This window comes from Portunus trituberculatus, chromosome 47 (genome assembly GCF_017591435.1).
Source record: "Portunus trituberculatus isolate SZX2019 chromosome 47, ASM1759143v1, whole genome shotgun sequence".
Classification (NCBI taxonomy): domain Eukaryota; kingdom Metazoa; phylum Arthropoda; class Malacostraca; order Decapoda; family Portunidae; genus Portunus; species Portunus trituberculatus.
Genome location: NC_059301.1, coordinates 31,558,486 through 31,576,562, shown reverse-complemented (window position 1 = coordinate 31,576,562; position 18,077 = coordinate 31,558,486). Strand labels below are relative to the sequence as shown.

Genomic DNA, 18,077 nt, shown 5'->3' with positions numbered 1-18,077 from the left:
TTTCAGTAACCAAAATGATACATGTTTCTTGTATATCTGGTGATACATAAAGCATCAAGGCAGCTTAGTTTCTATAAAAAATGTTAAATTTCAATATTTGCAATAGAAATTTCAAATTTTTAATATAAAACACAACTGAGCATACTGTTGTGATAGGATCAAATATGTCAGTTTAACTGTCTTTGTTAGTATATGTACATACTTACGTATTGTGTGAGGAGGCAATCCAATAATTGGAAAGTGGCTGAGTCATGTCCTGGATAACATGATTGTTGCGTCGGTCCCAAACTTCATTAGATTTAGAGAACAGGTATTGAATGAACTGTGGAATCAAGATAAGTAATTGCCAATACTTAGTATAAAAGAAAATACACAAGTAAACATAAATACATAAACAAATACATATAGAATATATGATACAAAGTAATTAATGTAGAGAGCAAATAGCCTGATTCACAGTTCACAAGTAAATTTGGAGAACATTCAGATTAATATAATTATAACTAACCTCTTCCATATAAAAATAAGGTTCCTCTACATTTCTTTGAGGGTCTTGCACAAAATCTTTTATAATGGAGCCTGCATTATGCTCTTGTTCATGCTGCTTCTCCACAAGGAAATGCTGGAAATCCAGCATAGACACAGTGCGTTGATCTGTACTGTATTCATTCAGAAGGTCCCACAATTCACTCTAAAAGTGAATCAATAAATAAATCAATAATATAAATAAAATGCTGGCCTAAAAATGTGAGTGAGCTTGTCACTTTACAGTTTAAAGGTACAATACAGGTAAATATATTGTTCACTCTGCAGCATACAATACATACTGTTCATTATGTAGCATCATATGCAAAGAACAAATTAAACTCACTGAAAACTAGGAACAGTGGAACTTCAGTTTGAACTTAATCCATTCCTGGAGGCCTTTGCAAACTGAAATGTTTGAAAACCAAAACTATTTTCCCCATAGAAATAAATGTTTGAAAGAGTGACTCGGCATGCACCCTGCACTCCCTTCCGCATGTATCCTTATCAAATGCTTTTGTGCATCTCTCAACTGGAATAAACTCACAGCAAGACAGCATATGCTGAACTTCCTGATGATGTTATCATGTATTACTAGCTGTCCTGGAATAGATGAGGTGCCTCTGTGCTGTGGTCAGCTGTGATGATGTCATTAGCAAATGTGGTGGCCCAAGCAAACATCTTGACTCCCAGGACTTGTCATACCAGAAAAGCATCTTGACAATAATTTTTTCTAGTGTTCCACTTTTGTAATAAAATTTTTATTTTATTATTTATTCATGGGTGTTGATGTTTTGCTGGTATGGCAAATCTCGAGTCATGAACTTCCATGAGATTTGTTTGTGCTGCTAATGACATCATCACAGCTAATCACAGAACAGTTGCACAGAGGTGCCTCACCTATTCCAAAACAGCTAGTGATGCATGATAAACATTTTCAGGAAGATCAGCATATGCCATCTTACTGTAAGTTGGCTACCATTACTATAGCAAGAATGATCCTTTGTTGATTCCAGCTGAGAGGTGCACAAAAGCATTTGATAGAGGATACATGCTGCAAGGTGTGTGTTTATCAACAAAGTTATGGTGCAGCTACAACGACTGAAGCATTTTCAGCTTGAAATTTTGTTTGGCAACCAATTTGTTAAAAAAAGGGCAGCATTTAGCAACTGAGGTTCCACTGTACATCTTAATATCCAACTTATACATACGAAATATCACATATAAACAATCAAGATGATTCAATGATAACACAGTCAGGGAACCAAAGCAGATAGGAAATCATGGAAATGCATCAGAAACAATTGGCTGGAAAGAGAATTTTACAAAACAAACTACAACCGTTTATGATTTAGTTGGGGTTTCAACTTACATCTTCTGGTTCTTCCCAAGTGATCCTCTTGATGAGCTCCAGGAATTGGTCAAAGCCAATCTCTCCTCGCCTCTGGTCATCCACTGAATCAAACAGGGATTTTACTCGAGGGTTGGTGGTCCGGTAATGAATCTTGGGCAGAAAGTTCTTCACATCTCGCATTGTTATTCTTTCAAGAAAACAAATGCAAAATTAGCAAATTTCCCTATGAAATAAAAATCATAACTAATTTTTTCCCTTACCTTGTTGCAACTCCATCTCCTCCTCTATGCTAGCTTTGTATTTCACACTAACTCTTGGTTATAACCAGACAGTTGAATTACTGCCTGTGCTTTAGCATTTGAACGAGTTTCTACAGCAATAATTTCAGCATTCCATTCTTTTTTTTTTTTTGTTACATGTCAGTAACTCACATACTTAATACCTACATTTAATTTCATACTTCCATGGATTTCACACTATTCTCTCAAATCAGTCACTTAAAAGCACACCGATAAACTGAAAGTTATAATGAAAACTGGGAGATCCTTCTGTATTTCTGATACTCTTTTTGGGCAAATACACACTGAAAGAGGTCCTATGATGTGAGAGAGAGAGAGAGAGAGAGAGAGAGAGAGAGAGAGAGAGAGAGAGAGAGAGAGAGCAATTCATCAGACCAGACAAGACCACATAATCATGATGTTTTCAATGAATATCCTCATTTTCTCTTACAGTGTTGAATGCCATGTGCTTGAGGCAAAAGGTTTCCTCTCCTACAAGTTCTTCTCTGGTAAGAATTACAGTGCATTTGATTTTTCACATGACTTTCCCCTGAGAGGGTGATGATTAACATTAGCGAGGGTCATCTTTCCAGACACAGGGCTGTATTCAGAAATGCTTTACTCTCACCATGACTATTTTCAAGGATCAGGTATGTTTAGTTGGACTCTCCTGTTATAAACATCAAGAAAAACTGATGCTATGTCAAGTACAACCTTTTGAAAGTAGTCAGGGTGCAGTGCAACTATAGTGCACAGTCATGTTGCTCCATGCATGGCTGGGTGCACCTCATACAAGGTAATGGCAATGTGTCTGCAACATCCCTACACCGAAGTACATAGATGTAATGAATAACCATTACAGACAGCAGGTGCACCTGGGATGGGGGGGCCTTACTTGTTCTCTCGGTTTTCCATGTTGTAGAATTCTGTGCGGAGAAATCTTTCAAGACGGATAATGTATGGTACATCTGGATACTCCTTTCTGAGGTGCTCCAGTCCCAGGATCCAGTCTTTGCATTCTGATTCCCCAATGGCTGCAACAAGGCATCATTACTTAGCTTTAACCATTTTGCTATTACTCTTCTTAATCATATTCCACAGCAAACTATCAGTGAGCTTGTGGCAATACAGAACTCACTACATTGACATCTGAGTTACCTCTGCAAAGTGCTATGAAGATTTTCTAAAACATATCCAAAATTTCTAATAAATTCCATAACTATTACATCCAAAACTTCTAATGAATTCCAACAGAATTACTAAAAAAATTTTCAATAATTACTTAAGCAAAGATTTTCCCATCACTGGATAGTCAAAGAAATGCTAATGAAGATATTTTAGTATTCCTTCCTTTTCCATAAGTCAGTTATACTCTTTGTTATCTTAAGGGAAAGCAAGGATCCTACTTCTCTGAGCTTAGTAGATGTCACCAAAGTGACTCATGACAGACAGCACCAAGGTTTGAATTGTGAGCTGAGCAGAGACAATTTCTTCATGTTGTAATTTCTGTTCACTAAACAGGTAACATATATGGGTCAGAGTGCTGTAACTCTGCAGCTCTGATGCAGCAAGAGGGTAGTAATCCTGTGTAACTGTACAAGTGTGTGTTTAGTCTATGGGGAATTGGACCAACTATCTTTTTTTCTTTCTGTAGTCAGTGCAACATCCAGAGTTAGGATCTGCAGCCTCTTGTTTACACTGTAATAGCTTGGTTATGAAGTAGAGAATAAAATTGGTTGATCATTTTCTTACCAGCTATAGAAAGGGATCTTAATTTGAATTTCTTTCCATAGTAAATAACAAAACATGTGTTTTCATGTTTATGAGCTTCCTTTGTGTCCATCCACTTTTTGAAGTCCCTGGATCCCTGTCCTGCCCGCACTTCCTTGATGTCTGCCAGGGAGGCTGCCGGGGGAGAATCACAGCTCTAATGCAACAGACGACATGTTGATCGTAATGTTTTGCACTCAGAAGAGATGATGACAGATGGTATACAGATAAAGGAACAATTTCTTGAGTTGAGATCCATTTACTTGTATAGAACTTCTTTCATATGAAGGAAAGGAAGAAGAAACATTTATTCATGCTAGTGAGCATTAAATTATATAATTGTGCTCTTCATTGATAAATGTTAATGTTTCTTTTAAATTTTAGAGTTGAATAATGTTTATGCTTCTATCCAATTTTAGTGCATTTCACTAAACTACTTCACCACTGACACAAAGGTTACACAAACTTACTTATTAGTTCTGAAGTATTCTGACTGACAGTCCATATTATATGGTGTGTCTCTCGCCGTATCCTGAGTGTACCGTCCTCTGGTCTGTGTCTATAGGAGTAGCGTTTCACTGCCGTCCCCTTCTCCAGCCGCTGCACCACCGACTCCTCCTTGATCTCTGTCTCCAACATTGTGCTGGGTCAGGCTAGCTCAAGCTGGCTCAGTCAAGGCTGTCTTTGCCTTATACCATCTGGAATACAACAGTGAAACTCTCAACACAAATAGAAATTACCTTGAGAGAGAGAGAGAGAGAGAGAGAGAGAGAGAGAGAGAGAGAGAGAGAGAGAGAGAGAGAGAGAGAGAGAGAGAGAGAAGGGTTCATGCATTTCTAATCACTCTTAGTTTAACACTAATAAACTCAGAATGAAATGGTTTCCAGACCTATGTTTGAAAATCTGTATATCTGCTCTTAACAACATGATGTCACATGACATCAACACAAGTACACTGGAAAGATAAGGCTACAGATTCACAGGACAAGGTAAAACAATTATGGAGGTGGGCAAGGCATTATAAGATACGTCATGTCCAATTTTGATTCCTATTATCTACATACTTCACATTACCATCACAAAACCAAGGAAGGAAAATAACTATGGAGGCATTATAAGATATATCATGTCCAATTTTTAATCCTTTTATCTACATACTTGACATTATCATCACAAAACTGTATTAGCAAGACTTCTTTACCTTTAACTGTATAACAAATTTCTTTACGATTCCTCACCCATTACTAGTGGCAAAGAAACCATGACTAGCCAAAGGAAAGTAACTACATACAGTAACACAATAATGCACAGGAAAAAAAAAAAAAAAGCCACACTGATGAATGTTTTAACAAGACAATAAAAAAAAAAAAAAAAAAAAAAAAAATACTGGAGAAGAGGGACAGGGTGAGTGAGAAAAAGCTTATCATGAATTTCCTGTCACAGACATCAAATTTTGTAACTATCTCATGTCACAGCAGTGAAAATGAAGCTTAAAGGGCAACATCTTCAGCACTGGCAGCCACCCCCATCATACCCCATGAAACATACCACTGGCATTCACCACCAGTACTCAGTCAGACTCTCCCTCATAAAGAGAGACATTCATTCCTCATACATGACCTTGGTGGAACACAGGAACTCTTCCCCAGACAGATACAGACACACACTTTACCAAATGGCAACAAACATGTGCACTCTCTATTTCTCTGTATCTTTTCTCTATCCTGCCTGCTTGTCTGCCTGTCTGTTTGTCTGTATGCCTATCTAAGAACTCTTTCTCAGATAAATAGGTAGACATACATATATTCTATCTGTTTCTTTCTCTCTGCCTACCAACACTCCCACCCACTCCATCTCTCTCTCTCTCTCTCTCTCTCTCTCTCTCTCTCTCTCTCTCTCACCATTTCTTAAGATCCAACAAAGAACAACAAGAGCAATTCCATGTCTAAAGCACTTCAGTTGTAAAGCACATCTGAAGAAACTACATAACTCAGGGTGCTATTGTGTGTTGCTACATTCTACTGGCCTATGTTTTTTGTATAGTTTAGTCTTGTGTGAATTTTCTCACAAACAGGGAACCTTTGTAACAAGTACAATTGTCACAACATTGAACAATATAGTAATAATAATAATAATAATAATAATAATAATAATAATAATAATAATAATAATAATAATAATAATAATAATAATAATAATAATAATGATAAAAATAATAATAATAATAATAATAATAATAATAATAATAATAATAATAATAATAATAATAATAATAATAATAATAATAATAATAATAATAATAATAATAATAATAACAACAATAATAATAAGAGAAGCTGCAAAAAGTCATCAAACCTGCATTTGGCAGTTCTTATATGAAGCAAGCTTACTTATTATTCTTATCCATATATCTATCTGATCTACTTTTAATGACTGCAAATGATTTGATCCTAACAACCTAATTACCAAGTCTTTTCCATTCATCTACATATTTCATAATCATTATTATTCTTTACTTAAATCTAACTTTATCAAGCTTGAGTCCGTTATTTCTTGTGCTATCCTGATTAGTGACTCGGTGTACTTTGCTATGACATGAATCTATATGATTCAGTGAAACTCTCAAATCAACAAAAGACAAAACAGAAGGTGAAGTAATGTGATAAGGGTACTACAATGGTACCTCTGAGTACGAAAGCTTTTGAGTGCGAACAATTTGGATTATGAACAATTTTTTTTTTTTTTTTTAGCACTGGAGGATGAACTTTGCTTTGGAGTGCGAACAATAACAAACACGGTCAACAGATTGCACGTAGCACTGCGCGATCAGCTAATTGCATGCTGGGACACCACGTTGCCTCAGTGCCTCAGGAGTGTTGTTTGCAGTTGTTTTGTAGTGCAGCAGATAATATTAAGTTTTTTTTAGTTATAAAGATCATTGCCTAGCATAGCAGCACACATGGTCACGAGACATACAGACAGATGTATCGAAGATTCCAGAAGATCTGAGGGGAAGAGAGTATCCAGCTCATGAATTAAAAGCCTTAACCCTTATAGCCCGTCAGGCACAATCGTGGCTCTTACACGTTAGAGCCCATCAGGCATGATCATGGCACTTTTCAGAAGCTGCACTCCAATGGTCCAGATATATCTTATATCTGGACTGTGCAGACTTCTTTATGCAGCACAGTTTGTTTATGCTTGAGGCTATCTGTCATATATCAAGGCCTATCATTGGCCCATTGCCTTCAAGATGGTGGACACTTAGCCAATCATGTATCAGCTTTTACAAGGATAAGTATGTTTGTGGAAGTGTGAGGGCACCAAGCATGAGGATGGTGAGAGCACTGATGTCAGTATGCTGTATTTTATCATTTTTTATGTATTTCTTGGTGAGATAAAAGATATACATGTATTTCCATGGATAAGTAAACAGTTCAGAAACATATTATGATGTATGACAATATTGGGATCATTATTTTTATCTCATTATTGGTTTAGATAAGAGTGCATAGTGCTGGCTTGATGGAATCATCTGAAGGGGACGTGTTGACGCTTGTTTCTGACTGCGAAGAAGTTGAATGTTCATATTTCAATTTGCTTACTTCCCTGATTTATTTTCCATAAAATTGGCTTATACAAGAGTGTGTGGTGCTGGCTTGATGGAGTCACATGAGGAGGATGTGAAGACGCTTATTTCTGACCATGAGAAGTTGAATTTTCATTATATTACATTTTGCTTACTTTCCTGCTTTATTTTCCTATCTTCTATAGTTATAGCATAATAGTAGTAGTAGTAGTATTTACAGTAATAGTATGCAAAAAGTATGAAATTAGGTGAAAAATAATTTTTTTTTGGTCTGGGGAGGTGGTTTGGAACGAATTATAGTTTCTTCCATAAGAATACATGTATTTTGATGCTTTTGAAGTAAGTAAGTTTTGGAGTAAGAAAAAATTTTGAACGGATTAAGTTTGTATTCCAAGGCATCACTGTAGTCACAACAATGGAAACCTAAATATACAGGTGAGAACACATTTTTCTTCTTGCCAATATTCAACCACAAATATAAGTCAGCACTTAAAATGGATACAAAGGAAACATAAACACACACACACACAAAAAAAAAATCATAAATAAATAAATAAATAAATAAATAAATAAATAAATGAAGACAAAAAAATGTGAAGAGTAATAATTACAACAAATCAATTTCACAAAAAGCTATTGGCATTATCTCAACCAACTTGGGTATTCATTAGAAAAGACACTGACAACCACACACATAGCAGATGTAAACAGCAACCAGGATGATTTTGGTGCTCAATCTTCATAAGCAAAAACTAACCTAGCTATTGAGTGAAAAGTGAAACACTGAAACAATGAAAACTACACAGATTGTTGAGTGACTGAATGTGAGGAGCAAGGCATAGAGAGGTGGTTCAAACAGAGGGAAATAATAACTGAGTAAGAACTTGTGGAGAAAGTGTACATGAGTGAAATGAAGTCAATTAAGTCATGGAGCAAGGAAGGGAGGGCACTGCTAAGATGAATAAAATGGATGAGTATTGGAAGGAGAAAGACAACAGAGGAAGCTCTGACTGTGCAGTGCTGAGCCAACATGGAAACTTCAAAGATTAGACAAATTTATGGCTAGGTGAATACAGACATATATGTTTGTGATTACTTGCCAAGGAAAGAAACACTGAGAAACCAATCTTGAGTTAGGATAAAGAAGTTTTTGCTTAGAAATGAACTTCTACTAAGACATTCAGGGAAAAACAAGTATGACACCTTTACTGATTAGGCAAAGATAATCAATCACCAAGACTCAAGAGAGTCTTAGTCGGCCTTGATCCTCCTAACACAGAAGAGCCAAAGTTAACAATACTGGCTTGAAGTTTCCTTTACTGACATATCCTTCTCATCTTAGGCTTTTATACTGAGAAGAAAGGCCAGAACAAAGAAAGATGGAACATGATCTTCAATGGAAGCCACAGGAGAAGAATGAGATGTACGAGATCCAATCCATGAGATGAAAACTGAGGATTCTGTTAACTCTTGCATTGGGGAGGTGTACAGATTGGTATGTGACAGTTTCAGGACATGGAGTTGAAGCAATAGAAATATATACAGGATGGGCATAGTAGCAATGGTCACTTTTTGGCTAACGGTCGTAAATGGTGGTGGTGGTGGTGGAGGAGGAATACAAAGGAAGGAACAGACAGCAACAGCCCTACTGGGCCTAACGAGGCTGTCTGTGTGCCTATGCTACCACTACAGATGCTATAAGTTAGAGGCTGAAGGACATCAGGGTTCAAGGAAGAAGAAAAGAGGCCACAGGGAGAGAGAAAGTCAAAGACGTGATAGGAAAGATTGAAGAAGTGATACTATCTAGTACAATAACTACTAACAAAAAAAGGATATCTTATGAAGGCGCAAAGTACGTCATTTGAGGGGTTAATGTGAAGTGAATGTCCAACCTTTTTTTAAAAGTTTCTATCGTATTGCTACGGACAACATGTGCTGGGAGAGAGTTCCAGACATTTACAATTCTATTGAAGAAATAATGTTTAGCCTCGTCTGACCTGAAACGTTTACCTGTAATCTTGTAGCCATTATTTCTAGTGGTGTTGGAGCTGTCAATGGTGAGATAGTTGTTTACATTTACGTTATCAAAGCCCCGGAACATTTTAAATAGTTCAATCAAATCTCCTCGCATACGCCGCTTCTCTAAACTGAACAAGTTGAGTTCCTCAAGCGCTCCTCGTAAGGCTTGTTTCGCAGTCGTGGGATCAATTTGGTGACTCTTCTTTGGACTCTCTCCAGGTTGTCTATATCTTTCCTATAGTGGGGTGACCAGAACTGGACACAGTACTCAAGATGAGGTCGGACGAGTGCATTAAACAATGTGAGAATAACCCCTTCTGATTTAAATTGAAAAGTTCTACCGATAAACCCAACCAGTTTGTTTGCCGTTTTGACTACTTCCGAGCAGTGTTTACTTGACTTGAGGTCTGAAGTAATTATGACGCCTAAGTCTTTTTCCTCATCAACCTTAAGAAGCTCGGAACCGTTCATTGAATAATTAGTGTGATCATTATTGCTACCAATGTGCAACACTTTACATTTATTAAATTGAAGCTCATCTGCCACTTGTCTGACCATGTGGCTAAGTGGTCGAGATCTGATTGTAGTTTTCTTTTATCCTCCGACGTGACTACTTTATTCATTATTTTAGTATCATCAGCAAACTTATTTACTTTACACGTGAGGCCCTCATCAATATTATTAACATAAATAAGGAAAAGAACCGGGCCAAGCACAGATCACTGTGGTATACCGCTTAAAACTTCTCGCCATTTTGAAAATTTATCATTTAAAACAACACGGTTTTCTCTCAGAAAGCCAGTCTTCAAGCCAGTTGAGAAGTATTCCATCTACACCATGTGACTTCACTTTACCTAGTAGCCGCATATGGGGAACTTTGTCAAAAGCTTTTTAAAAGAAAATCTAGATACACAACATCTACTGCCTTTGTTTCGTCGTACGTGGTGAAAACATCATTAAAGAAGTCAAGTGTGCCGTGCTGTGAGTCATTGATTAAATCATTTACTTCTAGAAGGTTGGCTAAGTTATTGCGAATTACAGTTTCCATAAATTTGCATACCACAGATGTGAGGCTGATGGGTCTGTAGTTACATGGGAGTGATTTGTCACCTTTCTTGTGTATGGGGATTACGTTTGCTAACTTCCAATCCCTAGGAACCTTACCACACATAAATGACTTGGTGAATAGCAATGAAAGGGGTTTACATATTTGAAATTTAGCTTCTCTCAAGACACGTGGTGCAATACAGTCTGGGCCGGGACTTTAGTCAGTTTTAAGTTTATCAATTGCTTTAATTATTTCGTCTTCTTGAAAATCGCAGACACTTAATGGGGTTATGTTATGGAATATAGGGGGTGGCTCAGGGACTGTGTGAATGCTTTCCTTTGTAAAGACTGAAGTAAAATAATCATTTAGTGTGTCTGCAATCTGAGTTTCTTCAGTGGCAAGATTACCGTTGTCTAAATAGATCTGGTTAATGTGGGATGTAATAACTTTTTTCTTCCGAACATAACTGTAAAATTCCTTGGGATTGGATTTGGTGACGCTTGCAATATACATTTCAAGGTTTTTCTTGCTCTGTTTAATGAGCTTCTTTGATTCGCGCCGAAATCTGTCATATTCAAGTTTGTCACCCTCGTTCTGAGATGTCAGATATTTACGGTAGGCACGATTTTTCTTTAGTAGTTGTGACTCAATTTGGTTTGTCCACCATTTAGGTTTGTTCCTTTTGCATGGACGCCTTTTACGCATTGGAATACATGACTTCACAGCGTTTTCTAAAATGTATTTAAATTTGGCCCATGATTCTTCAATGTTACTTTCACCAAGTTCGGCATTCCAATCTGTTGCAGCAAGAATTAACTTTAGTCTCTTGTAATCTCCTTCTTTGTAAATGAAAACTTTTTCGTTGCTAACACTGTCTTTATACACTTGAAGGTTGATGTTGAAGGAGACAATCTTGTGATCACTGTTACTAAATTCAGGACCAATATCAACATTTGATATTAGGTCGTTGTTTGTTGAAAGGAGGAGGAGGAGGAATACGAAGGAAAGCCAAACAGCAACAGACCTCTTGGTCCTTTCGAGGCTGTTTGGTAACCACTTCTAACTGGCTACAGGTAAGAGAGACAGGAAAGTACAGGAGAAGGCTCCTCTCTACCCACCACTCCCTCCAGCTTTCACTGGCATGGAAAATAGTCTGGAAAAATACCATGCAGTATGGAAAAACTGACATGGAATTTTCACAGGAAAGGATGAAAGGAGATTCTATTATTCACCCTACAGTGAACTCTACACATCTATCTATAAGAAAAGTTATACAAAATAATTGCTATACTAATACCATGTTTAATTGTTCGGACGAGAAGAGAGCTTGTTGGGGGTTATTCTTTAAATATTAAGGTACCAATTTTGTTTTTGAATGATGCAATGGAAGTATTGTTTACTATTTCTGAAGGAAGCTTATTCCAAATGTTAAGAATTCTATTAAAGAAAAAGTGCTTTGCCTCGTGGGTTTTGAAGTGTTTGGGTGTAATTTTAAATTCATTATTCCTTGTCATAGTGGAATGATCAATGGAGAAGGAGGAGGAGGAGGAGGAGGAGGAGGAGGAAGGTATGCAGGCACCATCCACTAGTAAACATTAAATGTAAATTAATACAGCACTTTCTTTAGATTAAAAACAAGTGACTAAATAGTGTGAAAATGATGAAAGAACACTCACAAGCATTAGATTCACAGGAAACACACAGATACTAGCTCAGCTGAGGCTGGACTGATGCGCCGAGCCGCTGACTAGCGGCAACATCCCCAAGCATGAATCATATTTCAAAATAAAAAAATTACCAAATCATAGCTAGTATCTCAAAATCTTCTACCTCAAGGTACCACTGTACTAGTAAGTTGATCCACGTCACTTAGCCTTTTAAGTGGCACAGACATGCTGTCTTCTAATCTACTGTTGTCTGGATTAATATACTTCTAATCAATGATGCAGTAGTTTGGAAATTTGTAGATGACCAAATAAATCTATATGCAAATTCACTAGAAAATCAACTTAAATAGTTTTGTTCATGAATAAAGTTCAATATTACCTCTGATACTATTTAGAAGGAATTGTGAAGAAAAATATATCAGCTCAATGTATCTTTATCTATATAGAATGACACTGTAGGGATATTTGATAGTGCTCCTAAATATGACAAGAGGATAATAATAATAATAATAAATAATAATAATGCGGTTCATTAGTAATTGCAGTACATACATACTGAAAATGTACATATGGGGATTGAGGGAAACTTCAGATTAGAACCTTTAACTTAGCTATTTATGGCTCGCACCATGGTGGGGATAGCACTATGATGATAACAATCAGTTCTTGGGGCCCTAAGTGGCATGACTATGTCTGTGCGTTGTGTGGCGTAAAGGGGAGAGATGTCGTAGTCATGAGTGGTGCAGCAGGCCTCTACCCATCTTGATGAGGGTTGCTTGGTGTCTGGTTGCCAGTGTGGGGAGATCAAGGGTAGATAGGACGTGATCATAGTCAGTGTAGGCAGGGCCAAGTATGATTCTGCAGGCCCTCTTTTGGATATTTTCTAGTTGTTGCTGTTGAGTGCAGATGAGGGAGGAAGACAACACTGGTGAGGCATACATAAGTTTGGGCAGGATGAAGGTGATGTATATCCCCTTTAACTCATCAGCTGGTGTGCCCAGTGACCTAAGTCTGCACAGCATGTAGTCTGTAAGCTGCCGATCTCACTGTGGCGGTAATGTGTAATTTCCATGTCAGCTGATCGTCCACTGTGACTCCGAGCAGCTTGGCTGACCGAAATACTTGGAGGGGTTGAGGACCCAGGGATAGTTGTAGGGGAGGGCACTGCTGCCGAGGAGGTGCAGATATGCATTACTACGGTTTGGTGTGGTTGACTGTCATCCTGCTTTCTGCCGACCACTCCTGCAGGCTGTTCAACGTTGTTTGAAGTGCCGAGTAGTCTGGGTTTTTGTTGGCAAGTGACACACCCACGGTGCAGTCATCAACATACTTCCAGTGGTGAGGGGTGTTTGTCAGAGCGTCATTAATCAGTATCAAGAAACAGAGTGGACCCATCTTGGTGTCCCGAGGAATGCCACACGTTAGCTGTTGGTAAGAGGATGTGTGCTTCTGAAAATGTACAGCTTGCCGGCATTCCGTGAGGAAGTCAGCCAGCCATGCTGTCAGGTGAGAAGGGAGACCCACACTGATGGCTTTGATGACAACAGTGTGGTCAACTATATCAAAAGCTTTCTTGAAGTCTACAAAAACAACTGCTAGAGAGGTGTTCCACTTGTCCAGCTGACTATGAATGAAGTCAAGGAAGCTGATTAGGTAGTGAGAGGTAGAGGTGGCTCTGATATTGCCAAATTGCTGAATGTCTAAGAAGGAACTGATTTTGTTGTATGCCCAGTCAAACACAAAAGGCCGTACCAAGAGTCGCAAGGCCAAGGCACAGACCTTCCCTTCGACCAGCAAGGCAAAGCCTTCGCCCTTACCTTCAATCCGTACCAAGAGTCGCCGTGGAAGGTAGGGCCGCAAGAGGTCTGCCGCTAGCATGAGTTGGTAACAGTTGTTTCGGTATTGGTATGACTGTAATCCGGATTTGAGCTCCACGAATGACAACAAATCCACAGTGCACGCTACAAGAATGGAGGGAAGAAGCTGTGACCGGGCCTCACCACTCACACACGAGCAGAGAATAATGATTCTCAATCTTGTGAAAGAGAATAAAGACTTGCAAGACCGCTCAACAAACCCAGCTAGCCTGCACAAGAAAAATTTAGCTTGGGAGGCGATCACCAAGTCATTTAATGCCATTAACATTTTTTTAATATTAATATATTTATAGCTAAATAAAAATTCAAGATATTAGCATCAGCTGGTGCTCAGAGAGATACTGACAATGTGAAAAGAGGCAGGCTCAGGTAGTGAGTAACAAGCCCACATGTGATCAGAGTTATTGAATATCTGTGTCCTCAAGCATTCCTTATTGAAAACCTGGCTTGCCACACACTTAAATAATTTTTCTTCTTTTCAAGTTTTGTATATGTATAGCAGTTCTGAATGTTTATTGTTGTTGCTCAATTTCACTATGTATTTATAACAGGTTTATTCAACAACTTTACAGACTGCAGTGTTTTCATAATTTCCAGAATTCTTAACTTTCTTTTTTCTGTATCCTTATATTATCCCTAAAGTGGTAATTTATATATCATTTGTTTGGAAATCACTGTCTTACAAAATCCATATCAAGAAGCAGTGGTAGTTCATTACAAGAGTTGAGAAATTTGTATTCTTTGGTATCTGCTAGACCACAATTTGTATGCATATCATTAAAAATTCCATAGTTAACACATTAGTATGGTCAATCATGAATTACATTAGTCATGGCCTGAAATGGTTTGGATACAGGACTATACATCTTGAGAACTACAATACTGTCAGTATACCTATACTTAAATCCTTGCACATCACACCCAACTCAGTGAAAAGTTATCTGTTGACTTAGCTTTAACATTATTGCACTCAATGTCTTTGTTGAGAGAGAGAGAGAGAGAGAGAGAGAGAGAGAGAGAGAGAGAGAGAGAGAGAGAGAGAGAGAGAGAGAGAGAGAGAGAGAGAGAGAGAGTGAGTTTGATAAGAAGTCCTGGGTTAGTGTGAAGTGGTGCTTGTGAAATTCTCTGTCTACATCTCTACATACATCTTTGTGGTTTTGTTTTAAACCTGCTTATACAGGCTAGTATTTACCATGTGACTGGGTTTTCTTTGCATACTTTGACAGCCTTCTGTCTGTTGGCAGTTCACCTGTCACTTCCTATTCTCCATTAACCCATGCACATATTTGGTCTTTAATAGGCTTGGATGATGAGCTCACTAAAGAAAATATTTATTACCATGAAATAAACTTACTGACAAACGAAAACAAGCTTCATAAAACAGTTAGGTGGCGAGCTTTCTGGATTCACTACGTTCTTCCACCTCGCAATTTTAAGGCGATCTTTCACTATTATAGAAAAAAATAGTAACTTACGTGGAAACATAACTATTGGTTATTTTTTTATGTTGATTTTAGTTCATACTATTCACTGGTCACTCCAGCTTACGAAAATTATAAAATATTTCTCTGAAGGTCATGTGGAAGACACGGGGCCACCCATGCCTTCCCTTCGACCTTCCCTCTGCTCTTCGTTCCAATAATGACAGCGACTCTTGGTACTACATTACCTTCCATTCTACCCTCAACCCTAAACCTTTGTGACTCTTGGTACGGGCTAAAGTCTTCACAGATGAGGCTAGGGATGGGTGTGATAGTGACTGGTCTAAGGTCATTTAAGGATTGCGGGCTGGCAGTTTTAGGGATGGCTGTGACAATTGATGTTTTCCAGTCAACAGGGCATGAGTACTGTGAGAGAGATGCATTTATTATTGAGCAGAGAGGGGTGGCTAGTTCTGGAGCAAATTCTTTGTAAATCTTAATGGGTAGGTCAGTAGGGGTGGTTGAACGAGGCTTGAGTTTCAGAATTCTCTTGCATACAACCATCACCTGGACAGCTGGAGGAGGGGAGGGAGCAGGGAGGTAGGCAGGGAGACTTGAGGGGTGAAGGGGCGGGAATGTTTTGACAGATTGTGGCAAAGTGGCTATTCATCTCGTCTGCTGCTGCCTCAGCGGGGAGGTGTGAGTTACAAGGAAAAGGAGAGAACTGTTTCAGTAGACCACACAAAGCCTTAATCTTATCATACCACTGTCTGTTGTTGGTGAGTTTGAGTTGATGGATTTTGTTTTGGATAATGATTTGCTTTTGCAACCTGGTAACAACCACTAGTTCTGAAAACTTCCTATAGCTACATTTAAGTACTATTACAGTAGCCTGTACCAGTCTATAATAAATTTGTAACTGATTGGGAGATAGTCAATAAGAGGGAAACAGAGCTCTCCCCTACTAACAGAAACTCACAGACGACTCCTGGAAGAGGCCGGTTCAGGCCTGCGACTCCAGCTCTGAATTATATCTCCCAGATCTTGTCGTCGTGTGATCAAACTTGTGATTGAGGCTCCCTATTTTTTCAGTATAATTAAACCTTTGCTCCTCATTTTTCCATGCATCGTCTAATTTTCTTTCAAACTCTCGAACTGATTCAGCAATTATCACACTGTCTGGGAGGCTGTTCCAGTTATTCACCACCCTATTACAAAAGGAATACTTTCTAATGTCTAATCTTGCTCTTTGCTTAAATATTTTCTTTCCATGACTACGAGTTTGCAATCCTTCTTGCATTTTAAACAAACCTTCACATACATCTTTGTCATACACTCCATTGATCATTTTAAAGGTTTACACCATATCTCCTTTTGATCTCCTGTATATCAACGTTAGTAGGTCTAGTTTCTTCAGCCTTTCTTCATAAGAAAAATCCTTCAAACCTGGTACCAATTTTGTTGCCCTGCACTGAACCGTTTCAAAGGCCTCCACATTCTTCTTCATGTAAGGACACCACACCTGGCTGGCATATTCCAGGTGTGGTCAAATCAAAGATTTAAATAATTCCTCATCCATGCTAATGTACATCCTTCTTATTAACCCAACCATCTTATTAGCTTCATTAATTTTTTTCCGCAAAATGTTCCTTGAAATTTAACTCCTGGTCAATCTTCACCCCTAAATCTTTCTCTACTCTAATCTGGTTCAAATCATCATCATAGGTAGTATATTGAAACACCTGTATTTGTTTTGCCAATTCTCATCAAATTGCATTTCTTGTGGTGAAACCTTAATAGCCACTTCTTTGACCATTCATTCATTCTATTGAGATCTTGCAATTTTCTACAGTCCCTCTCATCCTTTATCATTTTGAACACTGATATCATCCGCATACAAAAACATCTCGCTATTCAATATTATTTCTGGAAGGTCATTAATATACATAACAAACAAGACAGGACCAAGCACTGACCTAACCTAACAAACGCTGGGTTAAGTTATGTTAGGTTACGTTTAGCTAGTTAAGATTAGATTTTTACCCATATTTCAAGGATTTCTTTTCAATTTAGCTTCTTAGACTTTTTGAAATTGTAAAATTGGTCTATTTTGGCTTTCCCCAACCAAAAGCCCTGCTTTACCAACAGATCCCCAAATTTGTTGGTGTTAGGGAGGAGGGCTGGTGGCGAAAGGGAAGGGCCTTATTCTGCAATTTCACTAGTTGAAGTTAATGAATATATCAGAAAAATATGAATTTCTCCCACCATTGCAGTTAGTGAGAAAAACAAAGCACATAGAAGTAGATTAATAAGTTTCAAATTAATGATTAATTAAACAATGGGAATGCAAGATCGGAACGAAAACAAAGGCTATGAAGTTAGTATAGTGACTTACGGAGGGAAAATTCTATACCATAGCCGTTGGTTGGAGACTGCGTGGCAGAGAATAAAGAATATGGAGCTAGTTTGGGTTAGGTTGAAAACAGCGATAAAACTATAGGTAATGAGAATAGGATGGGTTGGGGATGG

At 38.1% G+C, this 18,077-nt stretch overlaps 2 protein-coding genes across 2 annotated transcripts in view; both read right to left on the bottom strand.

Moving 5' to 3' along the window:
- The window catches only part of LOC123498080 (1-phosphatidylinositol 4,5-bisphosphate phosphodiesterase gamma-1-like), a 167,755-nt gene that overhangs the window by 149,256 nt on the left and 422 nt on the right, over nucleotides 1-18,077 (bottom strand). The window contains 6 exon segments of the mRNA XM_045245179.1: nucleotides 207-322; nucleotides 509-691; nucleotides 1,898-2,066; nucleotides 3,053-3,191; nucleotides 3,910-4,062; nucleotides 4,398-4,625. Coding sequence (XP_045101114.1) covers nucleotides 207-322; nucleotides 509-691; nucleotides 1,898-2,066; nucleotides 3,053-3,191; nucleotides 3,910-4,062; nucleotides 4,398-4,566 — 929 coding nt within the window. The 5' untranslated portion in view covers nucleotides 4,567-4,625.
- LOC123498195 overlaps nucleotides 13,445-18,077 on the bottom strand; it is a 5,772-nt gene continuing 1,139 nt past the window's right edge. Inside the window, exons 3-5 of the mRNA XM_045245359.1 lie at nucleotides 16,995-17,074; nucleotides 15,797-15,934; nucleotides 13,445-13,950 (exon numbers count right to left, since the gene is read on the bottom strand). Of these exons, the coding sequence (XP_045101294.1) occupies nucleotides 13,445-13,950; nucleotides 15,797-15,934; nucleotides 16,995-17,074 (724 nt within the window). The remainder of the gene's footprint in view (nucleotides 13,951-15,796; nucleotides 15,935-16,994; nucleotides 17,075-18,077) is intronic.